The 27,983-nt window shown below is 34.6% G+C and overlaps 1 protein-coding gene across 7 annotated transcripts in view; it reads left to right on the top strand.

The window, feature by feature from the left end:
* CSMD3 (CUB and Sushi multiple domains 3) overlaps window positions 1-27,983 on the top strand; it is a 1,102,347-nt gene that overhangs the window by 940,215 nt on the left and 134,149 nt on the right. For all 7 annotated transcript variants that reach the window (XM_059042775.2, XM_067017123.1, XM_067017122.1 and 4 more), the window contains 3 exons: window positions 1,697-1,821; window positions 11,018-11,114; window positions 13,258-13,362. In XM_059042775.2, the coding sequence (XP_058898758.1) occupies window positions 1,697-1,821; window positions 11,018-11,114; window positions 13,258-13,362 (327 nt within the window). The remainder of the gene's footprint in view (window positions 1-1,696; window positions 1,822-11,017; window positions 11,115-13,257; window positions 13,363-27,983) is intronic.

The following is a 27,983-nucleotide window of genomic DNA, read 5'->3' as shown; positions in this document are numbered from 1 at the left end:
AGATACTTAGTCGATATACTGTAGGACTCTGGGTAGAAGTCATGGCTAGAGATAAATATTTAGTAGTCATAATCTATAGATGACACGGAAATGGATGCCACCACCGAGGGGCAGTAGTTAGAAGATGGTGTAGGTCACAGTGTTACAGCATTTACCTTGAAAGGATCAGAAGCATGAGCTAAAAAATATTTCTTTAAAAATACTTTATCACACTGTTTTAAAAGTTTAAAAATTTTTAAAGTTTATAGTATTCTTTTGAGTAATTACCCTAGATTTTTGCATTCAGTTTTAGAAGTGGCACAAAACTATAGTATTACCTTTTTAAAAAAAATTATTACAGAAATATATCCTGGTATCTCACCATTATAGCCAGATTAGGACAAATGTCCAAGGATCACAGTGTCATTGGAACCTAAAATAACAGTAGTTATAGCAAAAGGAAATATAATTTATTGATTTCTTATTGCATTCCAAGCAGTGCACTAGCTTCTTTATGTACATTATCATACCTATTTATTTTCCACAAAAGCCCCTCGGAAACAATTTCATTTCCATTTCACAGACAAGGCATCTGAGTTTCAGAGGGTTCAGGGAACATGTCCAACATCACACAGTATTTCAAATCATAAGCTAGGTCATGCCCAGAATCAAGTGGATGCTACCAGGAGTGTAGGAATTTTGCTTTAAGATTGGTACCTTTTAAAACTGTTAGAAGCTTTTATTGACATCAAAGCAGGTCTCCATACTTATTCTTTCTTGTAGTAGTTGTACTGGCAATAACCAGACTGGAACCATATTGAGCCTTTTCTTTCCACTGAAGAACATGAGTGTGGAGCCAAATCACCAGCATTCACATCCTGTCTTCATCTCTGACTAGCTATGTGATCTTGGGCAAGTTATTTAATCTGTTAGTGACTCCATTTCCTCAGCTGTAAAATGGGGAGAATGCTTACTCATATCTCACTGGATTGTTGGGAAGCTTTAATGAGTTAAAATACGTAAAGTGCTTAGAAGAGTGTTGGTATATAGGCTCTATATAAATGTTAGAACATAAATGTTATCATCAGTATTACTCTGCAAAGGATTTTATTACTACTCAAAAGATACATGAAGAGAAAAGTTACAAATATAAGAATTCTTCAAAAAACTCTATACCTGGGGCTTCCCTGGTGGCGCAGTGGTTGAGAGTCCGCCTGCCGATGTAGGACACGCGGGTTCGTGCCCCAGTCCGGGAAGATCCCACATGCCGCTGAGCGGCTGGGCCCGTGAGCCATGGCCGCTGAGCCTGCGTGTCCAGAGCCTGTGCTCCGCAACGGGAGAGGCCACAGCAGTGAGAGGCCCGCGTACCAAAAAAAAAAAAAAAAAAAAATTCTATACCTAGATATGAACAATTTTTAACACGTGTCAGTGAACTTGTTAGTAATATAATACAAATGATATGCTATTATTGAGTTAATTATAGTATGACTTTAGATATGCCATTGTAAGTTTTCCATTAATGTTGTCTAATTATTTTTTAGAGGTTTTTATGCTATAGGAAGACAATTTTCATTGTTCTTATGAGTTTTAAAACATAGTATGATTTGGCTGTGTTTGCAAGTCTAGCATCTGTCTAAGATGTTATTTCTGACCTTTTCTCCTATTTTAATTCTTTGCATTAGAATGAACTCCCTTTCTTGGCTTGCTTTACTTTCAGTGCCCTGTGGTGGAATTTTAAGTAAGCGCAAAGGGACTATTTTGTCTCCTGGATACCCTGAGCCTTATGATAACAACCTGAATTGTGTATGGAAGATGACAGTGCCAGAGGGAGCTGGCATTCAAGTAAGAATATTTAAATTTTTCTTCTTTTCATTGTATATTTGAAGTTATTTTTTTTTCAGAGATGACAGGATGCACATAATTTTTAGAATTTTAGCCAGTGCTTTTGACTGATTTGGCTGAATTTAAAAGAAAGATACTTACCATTAATTTTTTCACCTGCAAGTAACAGAAAGCCAATTCAAGATAGCATAAGCAGTAAGAAAAATGTGTTGCTTGTGTTGCTCCACATAACATGGAAACTTTGAATAGGATGGTTTAAGGGCTGTTTATTTCAGAGGTTCAGTTGTGTAATTCCTGACCCAGGTTTTTTTCCATCTCTCTGTTCTGCTATTCTTAACATGTTGGCTTAGTTCTTGGACTTCCTTTCTCATGGTTTTGAGATGGCTGCAAAAGCTCTAGGCATAACAGGCTTCCACATTGATGGCCAATAGACAAAATGGAATCTCTCTATTTTATGTACTTTTGTAACAGTTAAGAGAACTTTTCAAGGAACCTTTCAGCAGACTTTCCCTCCTGTCCTATGGACCAAAATTACAATGGTACCCATTTTTTAGCCATAAACTGGGCAATAACAAAAGATTTACTATGATTTGGCTTAAAAAAATTAAGATTAGGTACCTGGATCAGGCAAGGGGCTTAGCCTTCTCTGGTGTACACAGCTCTCATTTAATTGAACAAAACCATCCTCTTGTCAGCAAGGAAGATAAATGCTATTCTACAGACAGTCAACAGTATCTACCATATTACTTCAATCATGACCATTTTGTGGGGGGAGCAATTTGACCAGCTACTCTGCGAAGGAAATTATTTCTGGATAAGTTGATAGCATTTTACTGCTGAGTCAGTATTTACCCCATGGAACACAATTATGCTTCACAAAGTATTACATAGTCTATATTTTATAAAAATAACTTGACTGTTTCTCCAATTGAGTAATAGAGTTTTCCTTTAGAAACTTGAGATATATATCAGTCACAGAAAAAGTAACCAACGCATCATTCATTAAACCTGAAATTAGATAGAGGTATAATTTTCAGTAAAAATAATAAACTTTTTGAATTTATCTTTATAACTTTTCAGAAAATTCAAAAAAATTACTTAACAGGCGTCAGGTATAAAATAGGCCAATAAATCAATGAAAAAACTTGAAATGTACTTTTTCAGTCTTTTAAAACATTAACAATCAAAAAACTGCTTATATTCTGGCTAGTTGTACTATTATTTTATGGTCAACTTGTAAAATTCGAAGATAACCAATCAACCCTATCCTATTATTGGTAGAATTAATAGATTTTAGGATTGTCCAGAAAATCTGAAATGAGGTGATACCTTTAAAACTTTCCTAGAACATTTACTATATCATCTGCCTATACATTTATGAAGATGATCCTAGAGCATCTATATAGTGACATCAGCTTGACCATCTCTATCTCATCTTAAAATAATAATACCCTTGGCATTTCCCCTTTAGTTCTCATCCTCTATTTCTGATGCCCTGCGATGTGGCTTCAGCATCCAATGCTCTATTTGAGTCATTCTTATAGTGATCACTGAGGACCCGTGCCATTAAATCCATTGAATTGCTCATCCTTCCTATTTTGTTAGCAACATTCTATCCTACCCATTCTCCCCCCACTCTTAAAACACCTTTTCCCTCCATTCTACCCAATACTCTCTTGGATTTTGTTTTGTTTTCTTTTCTACATGTATGGCTTCTGCTTCTGCATCTAGGAACATAATCTCCTCTTCACTTCATCAGATATGGTGTTTGTGAGATTCTGTGGCCTTTGTCCATCTCACATTACACCATTCTCTCTGCCACCTTGTCTACTTTCACAGCTTCAACTACCGTTATGTGCTGATGATGTCTAGGACCTGAATCACATTAGATAAACAGAAAACATCTTTTTTAAATGAAGGATTGAATAAATGATGATTTTTTTAAATTTCTTTTAAAAAATGATTTATTTATTGACTTTTTGAATTTTATTTTATTTTACTTTTATACAGCAGTTTCTTATTAGTCATCAATTTTATCCACATCAGTGTATACATGTCAATCCCAATGGCCCAATTCATAACACCACCACCACCACCACCACCTGCCACTTTCCCCCCTGGGTGTCCATACACTTGTTCTCTACATCTGTGTCTGTTTCTGCCCTTCAAACTGGTTCATCTATACCATTTTTCTAGGTTCCACATATATACGTTAATATACGATATTTGTTTTTCTCTTTCTGACTTCTTCACTCTGTATGACAGTTTCTAGATCCACCCACATATCCACAAATGACCCAATTTCATTACTTTTTATGGCTGAGTAATATTCCATTGTATATATGTACCACATCTCCTTTATCCATTCATCTTTCAATGGGCATTTAGGTTGCTTCCATGACCTGGCTATTGTAAATAGTGCTGCAGTGAACATTGGGGTGCATGTGTCTTTTTGAACTATGGTTTTCTTGGGGTATATGCCCATAGTGGGATTGCTGGGTCATATGGTAATTCTATTTTTAGTTGTTTAAGGACCCTCTATACTGTTCTCCATAGTGACTGTATCAATTTACATTCCCACCAGCAGTTCAAGAGGGTTCCCTTTTCTCCACATCCTCTCCAGCATTTGTTGTTTGTAGATTTTCTGATGATGTCCTTTCTAACTGGTGTGAGGTGATACCTCATTGTATTTTTCATTTTCATTTCTCTAATAATTAGTGATGTTGAGCAGCTTTCATGTGCTTCTTGGCCATCTGTATGTCTTCTTTGGAGAAATGTCTATGTAGGTCTTCTGCCCATTTTGGGGTTGGGTTGTTTGTTTTTTTAATATTGAGCTGCATGAGCTGTTTATATATTTTGGAGATTAATCCTTTGTTGATTCATTTGCAAATATTTTCTCCCATTATAAGTGTTGTCTTTTCATCTTGTTTGTAGTTTCCTTTGCTTTGCAAAACTTTTAAGTTGCCTTAGGTCCCATTTGTTTATTTTTGTTTTTATTTTCGTTACTCTAGGAGGTGGATCAAAAAAGATCTTGCTGTGATTTATGTGAAAGAATGTTCCTCCTATGTTTTCTTCTAAGAGTTTTATAGTGTCCAGTCTTATATTTAGGTCTCTAATCCATTTTGAGTTTATCTTTGTGTATGTGTTAGAGAGTGTTCTAATTTCATTCTTTTACATGTAGCTGTCCAGTTTTCCCAGCACCACTTATTGAAGAGACTGTCTTTTCTCCATTGTATATCCATGGCTCCTTTGTCATAGATTAGTTGACCATAGGTGTGTGGGTTTATCTCTGGGCTTTCTATCCTATTCCATTGATCTATGTTTCTGTTTTTGTGGCAGTACAATACTATCTTGATTACTGTAGCTTTGTAGTATAGTCTGAAGTCAGGGTGTATGATTCCTCCAGCTCCGTTTTTATCCCTCAAGACTACTTTGGCTATTGGGGGTCTTTTGTGTCTCAATAGAAATTTTAAGATTTTTTGTTCTAGTTCTGTAAAAAATGCCATTAGTAGTCTGATAGGGATTGCACTGAATCTGTAGATTGCTTTGGGTAGTATAGTCATTTTAACAATATTGATTCTTCCAATCCAAGAACATGGTATATCTCTCCAGCTGTTTGTATATTTAATTTCTTTCATCAGTGTCTTATAGTTTTCTGCATACAGGTCTTTTTTCTCCCTTGGTAGGTTTATTCCTAGGTATTTTATTCTTTTTGTTTCAATGGTAAATGGGAGTGTTTCCTTAATTTCTCTTTCAGATTTTTCATCATTAGTATATGGGAATGCAAGAGATTTCTGTGCCTTAATTTTGTATCCTGCAACTTTACCAAATTCATGGATTAGCTCTAGTAGTTTGAATAAATGATGATTTCTAAACCTAAATATATAACCCACCCCTTTCACCTAAGCTGCATGCCATTAATCCAACTGCCCACTGAACATTTTGAGCTAAACTTCTAACATCTCTAATTCAACCTGTTCCAAACTGTCTTCATGATTTTTTTCTCAAAGTTGTGGATCTTCCACATTGTGGTCTGTCTCAGAATGAACCCGTTAACCATTCAGTTGCACAAGCCAACAACCTTGATGATTTTTTTCTGTCTCCAACTGCACAAAGAACTATGTCAGGTCTGTCTTTCACAAACCTCTCAAGTAAGTCTATTTTCTCTATCCACACTTTTACCACTCAAGATTAAGTGGCCATCATCCCTGTCCTGGGTTCATATTCTCCTCCAATCTATTCCTCATAGGGCAAAGAGAGTAATTTTCTAAAAATAAAAATCTAATGCTATAACTTTCCTGCTTTACAGTACCTCAGTTGTCCTCACTATCCTTAACTCCTCGACACAGCTGATTACACCTTCGTGCTTTATCCTCATTTCTTGCCTCTGTTTTAGTTCTTTATAGAAAACGGGCTCTCTCTCTCTCTCTTGACTCTGGGCCTTTGTGAATGTTTTTCCCTCTGCTGGCAACACTCTTCATCATCTCTCTTTATTTGGCTTATTCTTACTCATTATTTCTGTCTCAAGGTAAAAACAGTTCCTGTGAAAGAACGTTCATGAACTTGAAACCACATTAAGTCCTCTTGCTATATGTTCTCATAGATCCCTATAATTTCCTTATCATAACACTTGTCACATGTTACTGCTTTTACTTAATTACCTATAAGCTCATGAGGGCAGTAACCAAGTCTGTTCTGGCAGCTAACACAGTGCCTTGCAGTCTGTGCTCAGTAAATATTTTAGAATGAACCAATGAATACCTGCAAAAGGCACGGAGTTTTAGGCCACTTTAAGGAGTTAACATAGCATGATGGACTAATACGACATCTGCAGATAATGTTATGTGATACATCACTGCCCTAGCCAAACACTGTTCAAAACTGGACACTTGTATCAATGACACTATAAAATCTTTCACTGAGAGAGAGTGGCATGGACATATATACACTACCAAATGTAAAATAGATAGCTAGTGGGAAACAGCTGCATAGCACAGGGAGATCAGCTTGGTGCTTTGTGACCAGCCAGAGGGGTGGGATAGGGAGGGTGGGAGGGAGATGCAAGAGGGAGGAGGTATGGGGATATATGTATATGTATAACTGATTCACTTTGTTATAAAGCAGAAACTAACACACCATTGTAAAGCAATTATACTCCAATAAAGATGTTAAAAAAAATGTTTCACTGAGGAAGCATTGTGTTTAATGATTGTACTTTAGAAAACAAAATTTGAGTTTAGCAGAGCATTTATCAAACTTACAGAGTGTGAAGCATATTGGACTTTTAATTTAAATACTCCCTAAAACTACCAAGAGCTTTTTTCTAATTAACCTCTTACATGTTTGCTAATTTTAAACATATCACTAAATCATAGAAAATTATAACACATACACACACACACACACACACAAACACACAGAGTATATGACATATTTTAAATTTCACTAACTTCGCCTAAAAACGACCTGGCTAGTACAGATTTAAAGCAGTGTTTAATTTATTTTATTCTGTTGGACTAAATATGTGTGTGAATAAAGAATTATATGAATATTCAATAAATCATATATGAAATGAAATGGGATAACCACTGGTGGAAAGAACAGAAAAAAACATTTGGAATGCTGAAAAAGTTACAAATAAGATAGGATGACTGAGCATTTTGAGGAAATAACCTCAACAAATAAACTAACTTGTTGTATTACTGTTACTGAAAAGTTTGTGGAGAGGAGTGTATTCATTTGTTTGCCTGTTTATTTTAGCAAGGTACATTGGAGGGAGAATTCCGAAGGAGCTACATTTAACAGTAACAGAGTTATCAAGCAAAGAGCAATTTTTATGTGATGAATCAGTTTAAAATAATGTTGTTTACTTAATTGTATTAGTTTGTAGAATGAGATGATAATGAGTCAATATAATCATCCAAACAAAGTAAAATGCGATTTGCATGTTTCTATGAGGGATACCAGGTTTTAGTTATTGGAAATTCATTGCCTCATAAAGCTATCCTGTTGTCATAATGGACAACTCCATCTAATTTCAAGTTCTTCTGAACACTGAATCTGTAGCTGCTCCTTTAAGTAAAAGACTTAAAGTCTTTTACTTGACTCTCATTTGGCTTTCTGTCATAGTGGGTCCTCAACCATTTACTTGAGTCTCCTATACCCTCTGTGTGTTTAATATGCCAAACTACATTCACAATTTGCCCAGAACGCTAGTGGCAAATTGCATTAGTTTTCTGTGACTTCTGTAACAAATTCTAAACTCAACAGCTTAAAGTAACAGAAATTTATTCTCTCATGGTACTGGAGGCCGAAAGTCCCAAATCAGTTTTACTGCCCTGAGACTGAGGTGCTGACAGGGCTGCTCTCCCACCACCGTTCACTCTCTCCTCTGCTCAGGCTCTAGGGAAGATTCCTCTCCTGGCCTCTTCCAGCTTCTGGTAGCTGCCAGCATTCCTTGGCTTCTGACCACATCACTCCAATTTCTGCTTCTGTGATCACACTGCATTCTCTTCTGTCTGTGTCAAATCTTTTTTGACATCTGGTAAGAACATGTGTGATTGCATGTAAAGCTCATTTAAATCATCTAGGATAGTCTCCCTATCTCAAGACATTTAGTTTATTCACATCTGAAAGACCCTTTTCCGTACAAGGAAATGTTTACAGGCTCAGGAGATCAGGATCTGATATATTTGGGAGCCATCTTCATACATATGTGTCCAGAATTAAACAGATTTTCTTCCTCTCTCCAAGGTAATAGGTTTTCCTGAGGATGTCTACGTTTTTGTTTGTGCCATCTCTCTGATCTCAATAGCTCAGGGAAAAAAAGTATTTTAAAATCTTTCCTGTCACTTGCATCTCCTACTCATATCACACAAAATCCAGTAATTTCTCCTATATCAACACATGTGATGTGACTTCTGGGTCCCCCTTTCTACCATTCCTGCCTACTCACCTACTTTCTTTAGTCTTTCATTGCTTCTCTTGTGGACTACTGCAATAAACATTAAAGTTGTCTTTTCACTTTTATTTTCCTCACTCAATTCAGTAGTACCTACTTAAAGCACAGTCCTGATTATGCTCCTTCAATCCACCTTCTAAAACCCTCAGTGAGGGCTTCCCTGGTGGCGCAGTGGTTGAGAATCCGCCTGCCGATGCAGGAGACACGGGTTCGTGCCCTGGTCTGGGAAGATCCCACATGCCGCGGAGCAACTAAGCCCGTGAGCCATGGCCGCTGAGCCTGTGCGTCCGGAGCCTGTGCTCCGCAACGGGAGAGGCCACAACAGTGAGAGGCCCGCATACCGCAAAAAAAAAAATAAATAAATAAAATAAATAAATAAATAAATAAAACCCTCAGTGAAATACTCCTCAACTGCACAATTATTATGCTGGTATTCAGTCTTTATAGCCCTTCTCTCTCATTCTCTCTCTTAGCTAAGATACATTAAATCCTCAGTACACACTAGGTACTATTCTAAGGTAAAATCCTTTAATTTTTACAGCAAACTTATGAGTTACATGCCTTTACTACAGTGATTTATGTAAGAAATCTATGGCGCAGAGAGATTAACAATTCTTTTCAGGTTACATGCCAGTGAGTAGATGGAGCCGGGAGTTTGTAGACCCCGGCATTTTCACTCTAATATTTCTTGTATTTATCCAGAACCTTTACTCTTTCTAACTTTTCTCTACTTTTTCTAACTTTGCATGCCTATTTTCTCTGGTGTGACTACCCTCCACTGTGGCTAAATTGGATTACTGATGGGTCACTAAATCCCCCTCATGGCTTGTCTCCTCTACATTTTTACTAACTCAGTTTCTTTCAGTGGAAAACCTCTCAATACATTTTGCTTATCTCAATTGTCAACTCTTGCAAGAATTCTTACTTTTATTGTCTCTTTCTTTTTTTAAAAAAGCCAAATGTGACCTTTTCTTTTCCTGAATTGAAGGAAAGGAAAATTCAGATATGAAGAGAGAATTGACCATTGTTTAAGGAGTCGGGGGGTTATATTACCATCATACAGCTTTAATTCCAGTCGACTTTCTGTCTGGAACATTGCCATTGGGCCCAATGCCTGTCACACAGGCAGGGTATCTGTTGCCATGTGGCACTCATCCCTGGAAAAGAGGCTCTATCATTCATTTGAATGGAAGAATGATTGAAAGCCTATTTTGTGGATAAGAAATTTTTAATGAATGCAATTGTTAGAAGTACTTAGTGAATGAGTGTGATGCTTACATCTATAACAGACTTTAGCTAAATAAAAAGAAATTCAGTAAGTCTATTCCTTTACATCCTCCTAAACTATAAATATGTAATAAAGAAAAATAGATAACATCCACAGTTGTGAGGGCTTTCTGGGTTCTTGCAAAAGCTCAGGGTGTGCCAAGTGAAGTGCAACAAAGGAACACATGCCTCTTTCTTTAAATAAAATTTAATAGACATGAGAGGATTATACTCCAGCATTTTCCTTATCAACTTAATGGACCTTCACAGTGATTTAGTTATTACAATGCCATTTATAAAAATATAGCTATTTATAAAAATAATCTTTAAAAGATGTACCCAAATCAGTTATACAGTATTATTTTTTGTTATCCATATTGAAATTTATTAAATAAGTCCATAGTGGATTATTATGTTAATTTTAAAAAATAAAATAAAGACAGGAAATTTAGCAAAGGTTATGCAAAGTAAAACATAATAAAATGTATCCAGGATAAACCTAGTTAAAAAAATGAATACATTATAGGGTCTTATATGCTTATGTGGTCCTCAATGTGGACCACAAATCTGATTATTTCCTAATAGGTAAAGCAAATGAGAAAACTCAGTCACGGACAAGAATCAAACATTCCAAAACAAAAAAGTTAAACAACTGTTTTGGAACATGCCTTGATTCAGATTCCAGGCACTAAGACATTAGATTAATCCAAAGCTGAGATGGTGACAGACATTTTCAATGTTATACCCATAGTGAACACTCCTAGATGCCTCAGAGGCTTTTATTATAAAAGTTAGTGCATGTAGGCCAGTGCCATAAAGGCAAAGATCAGTTTTGTTAAAGTCCTTCCATGAAGGGCCACAATGATATGGTCCAGGCTTTGAGCTCTCTCTTCCAGAGGAGATTAGTAGACTATAGTATGTGTATCTCATTAGAAGTATGTGTTCTTACCAGTAATTATTATTTCATAGGTGCAAGTTGTCAGCTTTGCTACGGAACATAATTGGGATTCTCTGGACTTTTATGATGGGGGAGACAACAATGCTCCGAGACTTGGAAGTTATTCAGGTAAATGAGAGAGCTGAGCTTAATTAAAATACATTATAATTAGGAATGTAAGATCTCTCTCTCTCTCTTTGAAGAGGTCCCAGAACTCTGACTTGGTGGTTTTAATTTTGCTTTTTACAAACTATATGCAGTGAACTAAATTACAAGGTTAGAAGTTTGAAAGGCTTTAAAGGTAATGAAATTGATGTTTAAGACCTTACTGTAGTGTTACTATATTTGTGTAATTATTTATTGATGTTTTTGTGTTACTAGTATTATTTTTAGCTGAGCTATCATTCAGGAATAGTATGTATGCCCCTCCCCCCCTTAAAAAAAGGGTGAGTAGTAATAGTTAAAAATTAGACAGTGCTTAGTAATTATGGTATATTCACTTAATGGAATGTTATGCAGCCATTAAAACAATCATAGAGACTATGTAACAACATGGTAAATGCTACAAGGTTCTGTTGAGTGAGAATAAAGAAAATACAAAATTAATTCTATGAAATGAATTAAATTATATTAAATTCATACTATATACATATGTACCAAGACCAGAAGTTTTTTAAATCTGTTATAGTTTTTAAAGGTAGTTTATGCATTTATCTAACAGCTTCTTGTAGCATATTTAGGATAAAATGAAGTTTTAACTGTACCTTTTACTTTAATTTTGATTATAGTGTTTAACTCTAGAAATATAAACATAGCTAAACTATAAACTTACATATTTCAGATATACTGAAAGAATTTTGAATGGTATTGAGTTTTTAATAGATTAAAAATATTTTACATATAGATTGAGAGAGAAATTTTTCTTGGAAAAATTGTATAAATTTTTGAGTATGCATTTGTCTATAATAGACTAGGTGTAATACTTTCTGAATAATAAATACAATAATGAAGATGATGAAAGTGATAAATAATAACAGCTGTTGATTACCAAGTGCTAGCTCTGCGTGAAGCTTGTCCGTACATTTCCTCATTTGATCTTTTTAGCAGTCCTGGTAGGTGATTGACACTAAGAGAAATTAAGTTGCCTGAGGTCGTACAGCTAATGTTAGAATGAGACTGGGACCCAGCTGGTGTGACTCCAGAGTCAGAGCTCTTAATCACTAAGATCCTCAGAGACCAAAGGCAGTCTGAGCGACCTTTGAGTTTCTGTTTACCTCTGTCTTCAGTGATTGAGTTAGAACGCTATAGACAGAGCAAGTTCAGGGGGGAAAAAAATAAAGCAATCGTGTGTTCTTTAATGAGTTTGTCCTGGTTTCTCTTATAGAAGGCTCAGTGGTTCAGGTTCATAGAGTTGTGTAAAGCGTGAAGTAACTAAAAAATTACAAAAATAATTGTTTGCAACACTATCAACTCAGATGTTTGTTGAACTTTATCTTGAGACCGTTGACAGTTATTTTTATGGTTGTCTTTTGAAACTGCTTGAATTGTAAAGTTAAAGATCTTGAACTATTACTCAATGTCAAATAGTCAAGAAGTAATTGGTTCAAGCAGATATGTTATATTTTCAACGCAGTAATTGAATAATTAAAGTTGATTTCCTGTTGAAGTTCAGAAGAACACGATTATAAAGCATTTGCTAAGAGACAAGGCTGACGCTAGTTCATTATTGGCATCTTTTTGAATGCTAACTACCAGCTTTGCTGTCAGGGTGTAAGAAACATCAGGGTACTTGACCTGGTATAGAACATAAATGTATCTATTTAAATATCATAATAAAGGCCAATAAATGAATATATCTTTAAGCCCATACAAAATTTTGTTATTATACCATAAAAATCTCATGCAGACTTTAAAACTAAGTTTATTATTAGCTTGTACATGAACTATTGAAATCCACATGAAACTCAAAATATTTATTTTAGGTGACTAGTAAAATTTACTGCTTTGATTTTTACCAGCTTTCTTTTTTTTGCTCCTACCTATTTTTAGGGAGCAATCTAATGTGTTCTCGAAGGTCTGTCTCCTTGGAGATAGTCAAGAACAGTAATGTGAAAGACAAATATGTGAGAAATATTTTTATTTAAAAATTTTGTAAAACACTTTACTAATGTATAATTTCAGTGGTAACTTATTGGCTAATTAGTAGTTAACTTAGTTTTATTATAAAACTTATTATGTGATCACTGAACTACTTTTTCAATTATCGTTTCAGGAACAACAATTCCCCATCTTTTGAATAGTACATCTAATAATCTATACCTAAATTTTCAATCAGACATCAGTGTTTCTGCTGCAGGATTTCACCTTGAATACACAGGTAAATATATCATGTGCTATTCAGGAAAATTAAGAACAAATTTATATTAATTTTAAATATTACTTTTCTGAATATAGAAAGTTAATGGATTTGTCAAAAGAGAACATTTGGGCTTACTTTCTTAAGATTTTGAAGTGTTTCTTCAACTGCAAAATTATATATATAAAGTTCTGATTATTTTCATCAGAATTTACATTTTCTTTTTTTTTTGTCAGTACACTTAAGATTTACCCTCTTAACAAAAGTTTTAAGTGTACAGTACAGTAGTGTTAACTATAGGCGCAGTGTTGTACAACAGATCTCTAGAGCTTATCCGTCTTGCATAACTGAAACTTTATACCCATTGAACAGCAACTCTGCATTTCTCCCTCCTCTCAGCCTCTGGAAACCAACATTCTACTTTATATTTCTATGAGTTTGACTATTCTAGATACTTCATATAAGTGATATCATGTAGTATTTGTCCTTCTGTGTCTGGATTATTTCACTTAGCATAATGTCCACCAAGTGCACCAATGTTGTCACATACGACAGAATTTTTTTCTCCTTTTTAAGACTGAATAATATTCCATTGTATGTATATAATGTATTTTCTTTATTCATTCCTCCCTTGATGGACGTTTAGGTTGTTTCCATATTTTAGCTATTGTGAATAATGCTGCAGTGAACATGGGAGTGCAGGTATCTCTTTGAGATTTTGATTTCTTTTGGAAATATACCCAGAAATGGGATTGCAAGATCATAAGGTAGATCTACTTTAAATTTTTTTTGAGGAACCTCTATAGTATTTTCCACAGTGTCTATACCATTTTACCTTCCAACCAACATTGTATAAAGGTTCCAATTTCTTTGTATTCTCACCAACACTTACCTTTTTTTAAGATAAATAAGAGCATTTTATAGTTATCATGGAGAGTACAAATTATAACAAAAACTCCAGTTTTGAGTATTTTTGCACCAAATAACATAACAAGAACAATTCTTAAAGTAAATCAGCATGAACCAGAAGAAGAAATAAGCAAAAATGCATTATGAAATTTACCAAAATTGACACTAGTAAAGACAGATATTCTAAATAGACCAATTATCATAAGACCAATATAGACAATAGTTATTAAAATACAAAAAAAAAATGGGCTTCCCTGGTGGCGCAGTGCTTGAGAATCCGCCTGCCGATGCAGGAGACACGGGTTCGTGCCCTGGTCCGGGAAGATCCCACATGCCGCGGAGCAACTAAGCCCGTGAGCCATGGCCGCTAGGCCTGCGCGTCCGGAGCCTGTGCTCCGCAACGGGAGAGGCCACAACAGTGAGAGGCCCGCATACCGCAAAAAAAAAAAAAAAAATACAAAAAAAAGCATACCTGATCCAAAATGCTTCGCACAGAAATATTACCAAATCTTTAAAAACCAGGTAATCACAGTGCCATTTAAATTATTCCATCTACTTTTTGTGGCATATACCATAGGTTCCAATACTTGTCTCAGTATAAAACTATAAACCAGACTCTTTTATGAACATGATGCAAACGTTTTAGTTTTCCAGCTTGCTGAGATTTAACTAACATATAACATTGTGTAAGTTTAAAATATACAATGTGAGTTGTTCAGAATGTAAATTGGTGTAGCCACTATGAAAAACAGTATGGAGGCTCCTCAAAAAACTAAAACTAGAGTTGCCATATGATCCAGCAGTCCCACTCCTCATATATCCAAAGAAAACTAAAATTCAAAAAGATGCATGCACACCAATGTTATACAACACTGTAAATAACTATACTTCAAATAAATAAATAAATAAATTAAATATGTGATGTGTTGATTTGATACATGTATCTATTGCAAAATGATTACCACAATAGGAGTAGTTAATACTTCCATTACTTCACATAATCACCTTTTGTTTTCTGTGATGAGAACATTTAAGATCTAGTCTCCTAGTAACTTTGAATGATTCAATATCATTAACTATAGTCACCATGCTGTACATTGGATCCCCAGAACTATTCATCTTATAACTGGAAGTTTGTACCCTTTGATTCACATCTCCCCATTTCTCCCAATCCCAGCCACTGGAACCACCATTCTACTCATAGTTTCTAAGAGTTTGTCTTTTTTAGATTTTACATGTAACTGAGATCATATGGTATTTGTTTTCTCTGAGTTATTTCACTTAGCATAATAACCTGGAGGTCATTTTTTGTTATTGCAAATGGCAGGATTTTCTTCTTTTACATGGCTGGATAATATTTCAAAGCACCCCAAAAGCAAATGGGTGTTGCTAAATTATCAGGCTTTGGAATTATTTCTGAGTTAGCCACCTGGGTCTGACTCAAATGACTCTTTTCAAAATAGCTCTCCTTTTTCTTACACTGCACTGGGGTTTCCTAATCTCCTACCTGTATTCCCACATATCTCACAGGCACTCTTGTCCATGGATGATTTCCATATTGTTGTTGCTGAGGAAAGAATGTGAATGAGAATGAGAAACATATTAGGCCATCTTGCTGACATAACTCCTCTTTTTTTTTTTTTTTTTTTTTTGACAACAGCCATCCTAATTAGGTGTGAGGTGATATCTCGTTGTGGTTTTGAGTTGCATTTCCCTAAAGATTAGAGATGTTGAGAATCTTTTCCTATCCCTATTGGACATTTGTATGTCATCTTTGGAGAAATGTCTATTCAAGTCTTTTGCCCATTTCTTACCATTTTTGATTGGATATTTTTTTATCAAGTTGTAGGAGTTCATTATGTATTTTGGATATTAACACTGTATTATATATGCAGTTTGAAAATATTTTCTCCCATTCTTTAGGTGACTTTTTAACTCTGCTGATTGTTTGCTATGCAGCAACATTTTAGTTTGATGTAGTCCACTTTTTAATTTTTGCTTTTGTTGCCTTGTGCTTTAATGTCATATCCAAGAAATCATTGCCAGGACCAATATCATGATGGCTTTTTCCTGTTTTCTTCTAGGAATTTTACATTTTCAGTTCTTATTTTTAAGTTTTTAATTCATTTTGAATTAATTTTATATATGATGTAAGATAAGTTTCTAATTTCATTATTTTGCTTATGGATATCCAGTTTTCCCAGCATCATTTGTTGAAGAGATTATCCTTTCCCCATTGTATATTTTGGCACCTTTGTCAAAGATAAGTTAACTGTGTGGGGGTTTATTTTTGGACTCACTCCTCTGTTCCATTCATCTATATGTCTATTTTTATGCCAGCACCATACTGTTTTAATTATTGTAGCTTTTGTAGCTTTATTTTGATATCATGAAGTGTGATATCACTTTGTTCATCTTTTTCAACATTGACTTGGCTATTTTGGATCTTTTGAGGTGCCTTATGAATTTTAGGTTTATCTAATTCAGTAAAAAACACCATTGCGATTTTGATAGAAATTGCATTGACTCTGTAGTTCATATTTAAACCATATTAAGCCTTCTAGTTCATGAACACAGAATATCTTTCCACTTATTTGTATCTTTTAAAATTTCTTTCATGAGTAGTCTGTAGTTTTCAGAGTAAAAGCCTTTCACCTCCTTAGCTAAGTGTTTTCCTAAGTATTTTATTCTTTCTGGTGCTACCGTAAATGGGAACATTTTATTTATTTATTTATTTATTTATTTATTATAAATTTATTTGTTTACTTATTTATTTTTGGCTGGGTTGGATCTTCATTGATGCACGGGGGTTTTCTCTAATTGTGGCAACTGGGGGCTATTGTTCGTTGCAGTGCATGGGCTTCTCATTGCAGTGGCTTCTTTTGTTGTGGAGCACAGGCTCTAGGTGCACGGGCTTCAGTAGTTGTGGCACGCAGGCTCAGTAGTTGTGTCACGAGCTCTAGGGTGCAGGCTCAGTAGTTGTGGTGCACGGGCTTAGTTTCTCTGCAGCATGTAGGATCTTCCCGGACCAGAGATCAAACCAGTTGCCCCTGCATTGGCAGGTAGATTCTTAACCATTGACCCACCAGGTAAGTCCCAGAGAACATTTTAAAATGTTCCTTTTAGAATAGTTTGATGTTAGTGTCAGTGTATCAATTATGACTGATTTCTGTGTGTTGATTTTGTATCCAGAAACTTAATTCATTTGTTATACTAACAGTATTCCTTTGAAGTTAGGGTTTTCTACATATAAGATCATGTCATCTTCAAAGAGCTACCTTTAATTTTTACTTTCTGATTTGGATGCTTTTTATGGCTTTTTCTCACCTAATTTCTTTGTATATGATTCCAGTATTATGTTAGTAGAAGTGTTAAGAGTCAGCATCCTTACCTTGCTCCTGATCTTAGATGAAAAGCTTTCATTTTTTTACTGTTGAATGTGATGATAGTTGTGGGCTTTTCATATATTGCCTGTATTATTTTGAGGTACATTCTTCTGTATGTAATTTGTTGAGAGTTTTTATTATAAAAGAATTTTTTATTTTGTCAAATTCTTTTTTCTGCATCTATTGAGATGGTCATATGTTTTTATCCTTCATTCTGCTAATTGGTGTATCATGTTTACTGGTGTATGGTCCTTTTGATGTGCTGTTTAATTTGGTTTGCTAGTATTTTGCTGTGTATCTTTGCATCTATATTCATCAAGCATATTGTCCTACAGTTTTCTTGTAGTGCCTTTGGCTATGGTATCAGGGTAATGCTGGACTCATAAAATGAATTTGTGACTATTCCCCCTTCAGTGTTTTGGAAAAGTTTGAGTAGAATCAGTGTTAATTCTTTAAATGTTTGGTAGAATTCACCCATGAAATCATCTGGTCCTGGGCTTTTCTTTGTTGGGAGGTTTTTGATTATTGAGTCAATATCTTTGTTCATTAGTGGTCTATTCAGACTTTCCCTTTATTCATGAATTAGTCGTGGTAGGTTATATGATTTTTAAAGTTTACCCATTTTTTTTAGGTTATCCAATTTGTTGGTGTCCAATTGTTCATAGTAGTCTCTTCCAATCATTTGAATTTCTGTGGTATAAATTGTAGTGACTCCTGTTTCATTACAAGTATTTTCAAATTGTGAAAAAAAGAACTGGATCCTGAAGAAATTTTAAAACTGAAGTTGGAGTAAGTGGCTTTTCTTGTTGGCATAGAAAATATATATCTGTCTCCCAACTTCCTAGAAAACTTTCAAACACAAAAAAGGCTTACATACTCTAATTAAATACATATATGAAACGGTGTGTTTTTTGCTACGTAAAATTATCACAAGTGTAGTTGGGTGATTATTTTGGAAATTTGGGGTTTATTTGCTGTTTCCCTAGAATGTAAGCTCCAGGAAGACAGAATTGGCCATTAGTACAGGACCATGTCCACTTAGGATATCCTTTTGTCTCTTGCACTGAAACCAGTCCTTGAATCTTATAGTGCATTCACAACACATATGTTGACTGAGTAAGGAATAAGTGACACAACATCTAGAAGCAAAAGATAACAAATGTAATGTTGATATATATCATTGACATCAGTATACCTACACCTATGCTAGTGTTCATAGAGGAATTTAGCACGTTGGTCTGTATATATTTTATAATTCTGTTGGTTTTCGCTTTCTGAAGGTATCCCATTGAGTACTATCTCCTCAATATCACTTTGTCCAGGCCACTCAATCCATCATTGTAACATCATTACTTACACAGGAAGATCTGATAGAAAAGAAATGCCCTGTGGAAATGAACAGAGGCTATGACAACGATGGACATGTACTAAATAAATAGTAATTAATTGATTTTTCACAATTTTTTATGTTGAGGTTCGTTTTCCAGCTATTGCTAACCCCAGATATAGTAAATGTATCATTGTGGTGTAAATAGGTGACAAATAAGTACAAAAAGTTTCATTCATTCATTTTTCATTCAACCAATAAATATTTTTGAATGCCTACTATATAATAGGCACAATGCTCCATATGGGAAGTGCAAAGATAAATATTCACAGTATCATTTTTGAGGAGATCACAGTCTAGTAGATGAAACAGAGATAAGCAATAATACAGTGCTATGAATACAGGAATAGAGGTGTTTATGGTAGAGTGCACAAAAGCAATAAGAAATCAACTCCATTTAAGAAGTTCAGGAAATACTTCAAATAGGAGGTAATACTTTGACTGAATCTTAACAAATAACCAGGAGTTTTACAGTTAAACAAGAAAGAGTGGATATTTTTAGCATGCAAACTTCAGGTTTAGACAGAGCTATGATACATGGCATGTTACAAGGATTGCACCTAGTTCAGTAGGCTGGTGCATAAGGTTTGTGACAGCACCAGGAACTGTGACTGCTTATATAGGCAGGGCTACTCCTGAAAGGTATGGAATGTCATAATCATAAATTTCATATCATTATAGGTGATGCAGTTCAAAAGCAGCATCTTTTTTGATAGTTATTCATGATATAAACTATTAAATTATCATAATAACAAAGAAATTGAAGAAACTTTTTTAGTCTATTTTATACAACTTTCAAATTTCTAAAATAAAATATTTTGTTGAATGCCAAAAAGGTCCTTTATTTGTATAAGGTAAACAGTATAGGGACATTACAGTTTAATGGAATTATTTATCCAGTTATCTATAACATTTTTCAAACTGTTCTTTTTGTTATAACCTCTTATTTATATCAATAAATGAAGGAAATTAAGCCATATCTTAACAAATAATAGGTGTTAATAATACATAGTAGATTGCCTCCTAGAACAAAGGATTGAGAGTTTGCTACCCTTAAGGGAAAACAGTGACTAGTGGATTTAAATCTCTCAATTTTAGGTCTTAGAAGCTAACATCTTTGACAGCGTAGGCAAAATATACTAGAAATATACAATTTAAGCATATTTAATTATGATATTTAATTTTCAAAGTAAAGTTGAATACCTAACCATATCAAGGAAAGTGATTAGAACTGTAGAGGAATTGGAAGATGAATGAGATAAATCTCTGTCCTAATCAAGTGTAAACTTTATTACATGAAATGTGTTTTTTCCCTATATTTGTGATTATTGTCCAACTATGTTACAACTAGATATTTCTGTAAAATGAGCAATCAGGGAATGCTAATATTTTCTAAATTAGTTATCTGAATACTACTCAAAGATGTGGGAAAGAACTTACCATTGGTAATGAATGAGCATACGAACAAATGGTGTATCAATGTATCTTACGAGCAGTTGCTTTAAATAATAAGACTACCAACTCTCTTAATGATCTAGAGGCTACTTATAGGGACTGGTATTTAATTTGTTAGGAAGGAATTCACATAATCTAAAGTAAATGTTCACAAAATGATGCTTTAGTTTCAAACTGGTCCCCGGATACTTCTTAAGAATTATTAGATATCTGATTCTCTACCCAAGAGAAAAACAAGCAAAAACTAGACACTGTATTTAGGCAATCTAAGGACAGTACTAACTATATTTTTCAAAAACCACAAAGTGGAATCCTATTAGAAGATGATAAGATGATCACTTTTTTTAAACATTGTGTTGAGAGGCCTTAACTAAGCCATTAAAACATTTGCTGAATGCTCACTCTTTTAGAAACTGAAGTACAGTTGATTTGCAATATTGTGTTAGTTTCAGATGTACAGCAGTTATTCAGTTTTATCCATATATATATTTATTTCAGATTCTTTTCCACTATAGGCTGTTACAAGATATTGAATATAGTTCCCTGTGCTATATAGTAAATCCTTGTTGTTTATATATTTTATGTATAGGGGTGTGTTATCTGTTTATTCCATACTCCTAATTTATCCCTCCCACAACTTATTTCCACTTTGGTAACCATAAGTTTGTTTTCTATGTCTGTGAGTCTGTTTCTGTTTTGTAAATAAGATTATTTGTATTATTTTTTTAAATCCACCTACAAGTGATATCATATGATAATTGTCTTTGTCTGTCTTACTTCACTCAGTATGATAATCTCTAGGTCCATCCATGTTGCTGCAAATGGCAATATTTTATTATTTTTTATGGCTGAGTAGTATTCCATTGTATATAAGACATTTTAATCCATTCATCTGTCAGTGGACATTTCAGTTGCTTCAATATCTTGGCTATTGTAAATAGTGCTGCTATGAACATTAGGGTATATGTATCTTTTAGAATTAGAGTTTTTGTCTTTTCCAGATATATGCCCAGGAGTGGGATTGCTGGATCATATGATAGCTCTATTTTTATTTCTTTAAGGAACTTCCATACTGTTTTCCATAGTGGCTGCACCAATTTACATACCCACACCAACAGTGTAAGAGGGTTCTCTTTTCTCCATACCCTCTCCAGAATTTATTATTTGTAGACTTTTTGATGATGGCCATTTTGACCAGTGTGAGATGATACTTCATTGTAGTTTTGATTTGCATTTCTCTAATAATTGACAATGTTGAGCATCTTTTCATATGCCTGTTGGCCATCTGTATGACTTGTTTGAAATGTCTATTTAGGTTTTGAGTCAAATTTTTGATTAGGTTTTTTCTTTTGGGTTTTTTTTTTTTTTATATTGAGTTACATGAGCTATTTGTATATTTTGGAAATTAATCCCTTGTCAGTAGCATTGTTTGCAAATATTTTTCCCATTCCATAGGTTGTCTTTTCTTTTTTTTTTTTTTTTGGTTTTCTTTTGAATTTTATTTAATTTACTTTTTTATACAGCAGTTTCTTATTAGTCATCAATTTTATCCACATCAGTGTATACATGTCAATCCCAATGGCCCAATTCATCACACAACCACCACCACCCCCTGCCGCTTTCCCCCCAGGTGTCCATACATTTGTTCTCTACATCTGTGTCTCAATTTCTGCCCTGAAAACTGGTTCATCTGTACCATTTTTCTAGGTTCCACATATATGCATTAATATATGATGTTTGCTTTTCTCTTTCTGACTTACTTCACTCTGTATGACAGTCTCTAGATCCATCCACATCTCAACAAATGATCCAATTTCATTCCTTTTTATGGCCGAGTAATATTCCATTATATATATTAACACATCTTCTTTATCCATTCATCTGTTGATGGGCATTTAAGTTGCTTCCATGACCTGGCTATTGTAAATAGTGCTGCAATGAACATTGGGGTGCATGTGTCTTTTTCAATAATGGTTTTCTCTGGGCATATGCCCAGTAGTGGGATTGCTGGATCATATGGTAATTCTATTTTTAGTTTTTTAAGGAACCTCCATACTGTTCTCCATAGTGGCTGTATCAATTTACATTCCCATCAACAGTGCAGGAGGGTTCCCTTTTCTCCACACGCTCTCCAGCATTTGTTGTTTGTAGATTTTCTGATGATGCCCATTCTATCCATAGGTTGTCTTTTCATTTTGTTTATGGTTTCCTTGGCTGTACAAAAGCTTATAAGTTTGATTGAGTCCCATTTGTTTATTTTTGCTTGTATTTCTTTTGCCTTGGGAATATGATCAAAGAAAATATTGCTACAATTTATGTCAGACAATGTTTTGCCTATGTTCTCTTCTAGGAGTTTTATGGTGTCACATCTTATATTTAGATCTTTAAACAATTTTGAGTTTATTTTTGTATATGGTGTGAGGGAGTGTTCTAACTTCATTGATTTACATGAGGCTGTCCAGCTTTCCCAACACCACTTGCTGAAGAGACTGCCTTTTCTCCATTGTATATCCTTGTCTCCTTTTTTGAAGATTAATTGACCACAGGTGTGTGCATTTATTTCTGGGCTCTGTATTCTATTCCATTGATCTATATGTCTGTTTTTGCACCAACACAGTACCATTTTGATTACTATAGTTTTGTAATATTGTTTGAAGTCTGGGAGGGGTTTGGCTTTCTTTCCTCAGGATTGCTTTGGTAATTTGGGGTCTTTTGTGGTTCTGCATAAATTTTAAGATTACTTGTTCTGGTTCTGTGTAAAAGGTCATGGGTAATTTGATAGGGATTGCATTAAATCTGTAGATTGCTTTTGGTAGTATGACCCTTCTAACAATACTAATTCTTCCGGTCCAAGTGAATGCTCTCTTTTAATAGGTACAAAATTCTAAAATAATCCCTGGATTAAGGTAAATATAATAAAAATACCAGTACTACAAAGAGCTTATAAAAGTATATTAAAACATTAATTTTAATCAAATTATAACTTAACAGAAGAAGTTACAATATTATCCAGGTAGAAAAGAACTTTCCTTTTGGAGAAATTAAATAAATGCCTCACTAAATAGTTACATGTGGTAATATTGTCTGAAAAATATACTCTAGTTTTGTGTGTTTTGTTTTTAAACAAAGTCAGTGAACCTGAATTAAAATGGGAGCTATAAATAGAGAAATGAAGAAATGTAGAGAATTATATGAGGAAAAGAAAGTTAGAAAGTATGGGGAAAAAGAGCCCAAATAGGACAGAAGGACAGATTAAGAGAGGAGAGGAAAAAGAAATACATTTAATGGATGATAGAGAAATTGGTGCCAAAGAATGCCTACTATTACTTTAATTAATTAAACAGATTTTTGAATATTCTAAATGTTTTCAAATCTATTGTCTAATCAATAAGGGCATTAACATAGTATTTGCAAAATATTGAGTAAGTACAAGAGGATGGGGAAAGGTTGAACAAGGAAATTTAAATAGAACTTAACAGAATTGAAATGACTAATAACCTCTGCTCTAGTCTTTAAAGACAAATATATAAAACTAGCTATGGCATGCATTTTTAGCTGCTTTGTCAATAATATGTTGAAAAGCAGTTTCAATGGATTTGGTGGATCAAATGCTGGGTAGAGCAGCTGTGGTTTTGGTACAGTGTCCAACAGGGCAATCTCAAAATCTGTCTGTTCACTCTGCAAATTGAGTGTATTATTTCCAGAAACTTGAGAGAATATACCCAAACACAATGACTTTTTTGCAAATAATCTGACTTATTTGAGGAAAGGGCACCTTAATTTCTGTTTCAAAATGGTAATATCCACTTAGTGGAAGAATATTTTGTGGTAATGCAAGAGTCTGTCCACTTGTGGAGGCAGATTATATTAACTAGACATAAAATTTTTGAAGAACTTCCTTATGTATTCAGAAGCCCCCCAAATCAGTGGTTGAGATGTAAGAACACAATATCCTCTGTAAGAAAAAATACTATATTTTTAAATGAATATAAACAAGGGCTTTAAGAAAAAAGTTTTTTAATTTGAAAATTTTTAAAATTTGTTTCAATATTTAGAAAAAGCAAAATGCTTAAGCAGTTGGGTACTGAGAAAAATAATTGTTTGTGTGTGTGTGTGTGTGTGTGTGTGTATTATAAACAAGGTAGTTATATTAGCTTTCCTCCATCGAGAAGACAACTATTTCACTGCACATCTTTGGTATTTCATTTCTGACAACCCGTGATATAACAGTTCTGCCCACAGGGTAACATAAGGAAGTAATCACATCGGGGAAATAACAGTCTCATAATCACACTATGAATACCAGCCACAAATGCAAAAGACATTAAGGTTTGCTGTAAAAATGACAGATTTCATGGTTTGTTTTTTCCTTTTAACCAAGAAAGTGGACTCTTTCTAAATTCCTAAAGGAATATTTTAAGTAGTAAATGTTTCAGGAAACATGGCAGATGTTCTTCTGTCTTGCGAAAAGGAAATTTGGCTGAGATTCCTTCTAGCAAGTGAATATTTTCTCTGATTTTCCTACTCACTCTTGAGGTTTTCAGAAAAAAACCAATCTAGATTATCTGATGGCACATACTAGACAGATTGGCCTTGCTTTGTATTTACTTAAAAGGGAAATGCTGACAAATGGCTGATGTTTATCATATAGTGCAATTTTTCTCCTTTAACTTGAGATCATGCCACTTTAACTTTGGGGTACCTGAGTATGAGTATGAGTATGATTATACAGATCTGATGTTCCTTCTGCCCAGTTTATCCTTTGCATGCCTTGGTCTCGTTACTATTTCTAGAGGTCCATTTTGATAACTTCATATCATTGTTTTCCTATTACCTACTGAAGAAAGGCAACAATTAATTTCCTCCCATCATTTTCCATCTCCTTATTGCTTCCAAAATATAAGCACAAACCTACTTGCTTATTAAATCTTTGTTGACTACCTACTAAATGTTAGGTATACTGTCTAGGTGTTAGTGCTGCAGATTTGTATAAGACCCAGCCCTAAATAAAAAAAACTTCACACTGAGAGTAAGAACATGCAAGTAGCAAGAATAGCAAAATTACAGTGTAAACACAGTAACTATAGTTTAGATAAATTGGTACTTCTCAGATAATTGTGCACTATAGTTATCCTGAAATCTTGTTAAAAATCCAGATGATGAGACTCCATCCTAACAGATTGTCAGTCTTTATGAGATTCAGCCAAGCATTTGCACTTTTCACCATCCTCCCTAGATTACTCTCACAATGGCCAAAGTATGAGGACATCTTGTATAATGTAGGTGATGACACAGACAAGGTAGTGATCTAAACTGTTGTGTGTCGGGGGCTTCCCCGGGGGGCTGCCTTGGTGGCGCAGTGGTTGAGAGTCCGCCTGCCGATGCAGGGGACGCGGGTTCGTGCCCCGGTCTGGAAAGATTCCACATGCCGCGGAGCAGCTGGGCCCGTGAGCCGTGGCCGCTGAGCCTGCGCGTCTGGAGCCTGTGCTCCACAATGGGAGGGGCCACAACGGTGAGAGGCCCACGTACCGAAAAAAACAAAAAACTGTTAGGGGTTCCTGGTCGTGGAGCCAGGGAAGACTTCACAAAAGGACAAATCTAATCTAAGTCCTTTTTGCAGATAAGAATTAAAGTATATATATGGAGATAGCTTGGTACTTTGAAGGGACCTCCTAGGATGTAGGTGGACATAACATACTTTATTCTGGAATCAGACTTAGGTTTCTGTCTTGGAACTGCCATTTGATAGCCATGTGACATTAGGTGATTTGTAAGGTTCCCTAAGAACTCAGTTTCCTCACCTATAGTATGTGATAATAGTAGCATATAACTTGAAAGATTGTGCCAGAGTTAAATGAGATCATCCATGTAAAGTGTTTATCATAGGGCCGGGTACATAGTAAACCCTCAAGAAACATCGTCCTTTCCTGATAATGAGATGAACCCACATGACTGGGTTGTATTTGTCATTGTCATTGTATTTTAAGTGCCAGAAGATTAGATTAAGGAGATGACAGACAGGTTCATTTTGCAGAAAGAGGAGATTCCTTGAAGGGTTTCTATCTGAGGAGTAGCCTGGTGAGTTTTGAATTTTCAAAGGCCCTTTTATTTTGGAAAGTGGGGAATGCAGTGCAGGAAGAGAATGTGCCCAAGGAAAGGAGTAGCAGTGGTTCAGATGAGAAACTGAAGATGGTTATTGTGATTGTGTCAATGAAATGTTAAAAGATGCAGGAGATGGTAAGGTAAAATTGAAAGATTTACGGACAGTTAACAGTGAGATGTTGGAGATGGAGAGAGAGAGAGAGAGAGGTAGAGGATGGTTCTTAGGTTTCTGGTGTTTTGTTTTGGTTTTTACTTTAGATATCACTTTGTATATGATCACAGTTTTGCTTTATTCCTTTGGAGAGTTGGCCTTTTAATTTTTTAGACTTTTTCTTTGATTTTTAGATCTTAGATATTAAATTAAATTAATTAAAATCAACATAACATTTTTATTTATCTATAATATTAGATCTCACACCTTGCACTGGGATCTAGGAACCTAAAGTGCTTCCCAATTTAACTAATGATAATGCCAGTATAGGTATAAGCTTTCAAGAATGAAACTTACATGGAAGGTACATTTGGTGCTACTTGCAATGTAAGAAAAAATGGTAAATGGATACCACATTTTACATATATATATATATATATATATATATATAAAATCATCCAGTAATCATCCAATAACCTGTATATTTTATGGCCAGCTTATTAGCCTTCTTAATTTTATCCACAAATTTATTTTGCCATGTAACATAACATGCTTGCCGGTGTAACATCATGGGAGCCAAAATCCTTTCTACCACACTAGGACACTAAGTACAGGCCTAGTCAGTAGACTAAGGATGTTCTATAGGAATTTTGAAGAGAATTCATAGCGATTCATGAAGAGAAGTTCAGTTTGGGTAAAGCTTTTTTTCTGGCAGTAAAAAGTGTTAAATGTTAGTATCAGTTATTGAAAGATCATGTAATCCCTTCTGGGAACTTCTGAATTTAGGTTTAGGCACTTGTCTTCCAAGATGGCTTTTTTTTTTTTTTTACATCTTTATTGGTGTATAATTGCTTTACAATGGTGTGTTAGTTTCTGCTTTATAACAAAGTGAATCAGCTATACATATACATAAGACAAATACCAAGATGGCTTTGAAAGCTGTTTTTCTAAAGATTGGAAATGGGTTGAATGCCCTGTCAAACTTATTTATTTACCAGTTAGGCTTTTAGAAGTTAATCAAACTATGGTAATCAATAAAAAACTGATTTTTTTTCTTTTAAACTATAAATTCAGTGTTCTCTTAATACTCACATATCCCAGATAGATACTTCAGAAGACATATAATGTAGTGGACAAAAATGATTTAGAATCCCATTTTTATATCTATTTGAATCTTTAACTTCCATAGATAGAAGAACATTTGAAATTGAGTAATAAAATTCTAGAAGATAGAGATTAATATTTCTACCTT

This window comes from Kogia breviceps, chromosome 17 (assembly GCF_026419965.1).
Source record: "Kogia breviceps isolate mKogBre1 chromosome 17, mKogBre1 haplotype 1, whole genome shotgun sequence".
Lineage (NCBI taxonomy): Eukaryota > Metazoa > Chordata > Mammalia > Artiodactyla > Physeteridae > Kogia > Kogia breviceps.
The sequence above is the reverse complement of the archived record's forward strand: the minus strand, read 5'-3'. Positions and strand labels throughout refer to the sequence as shown.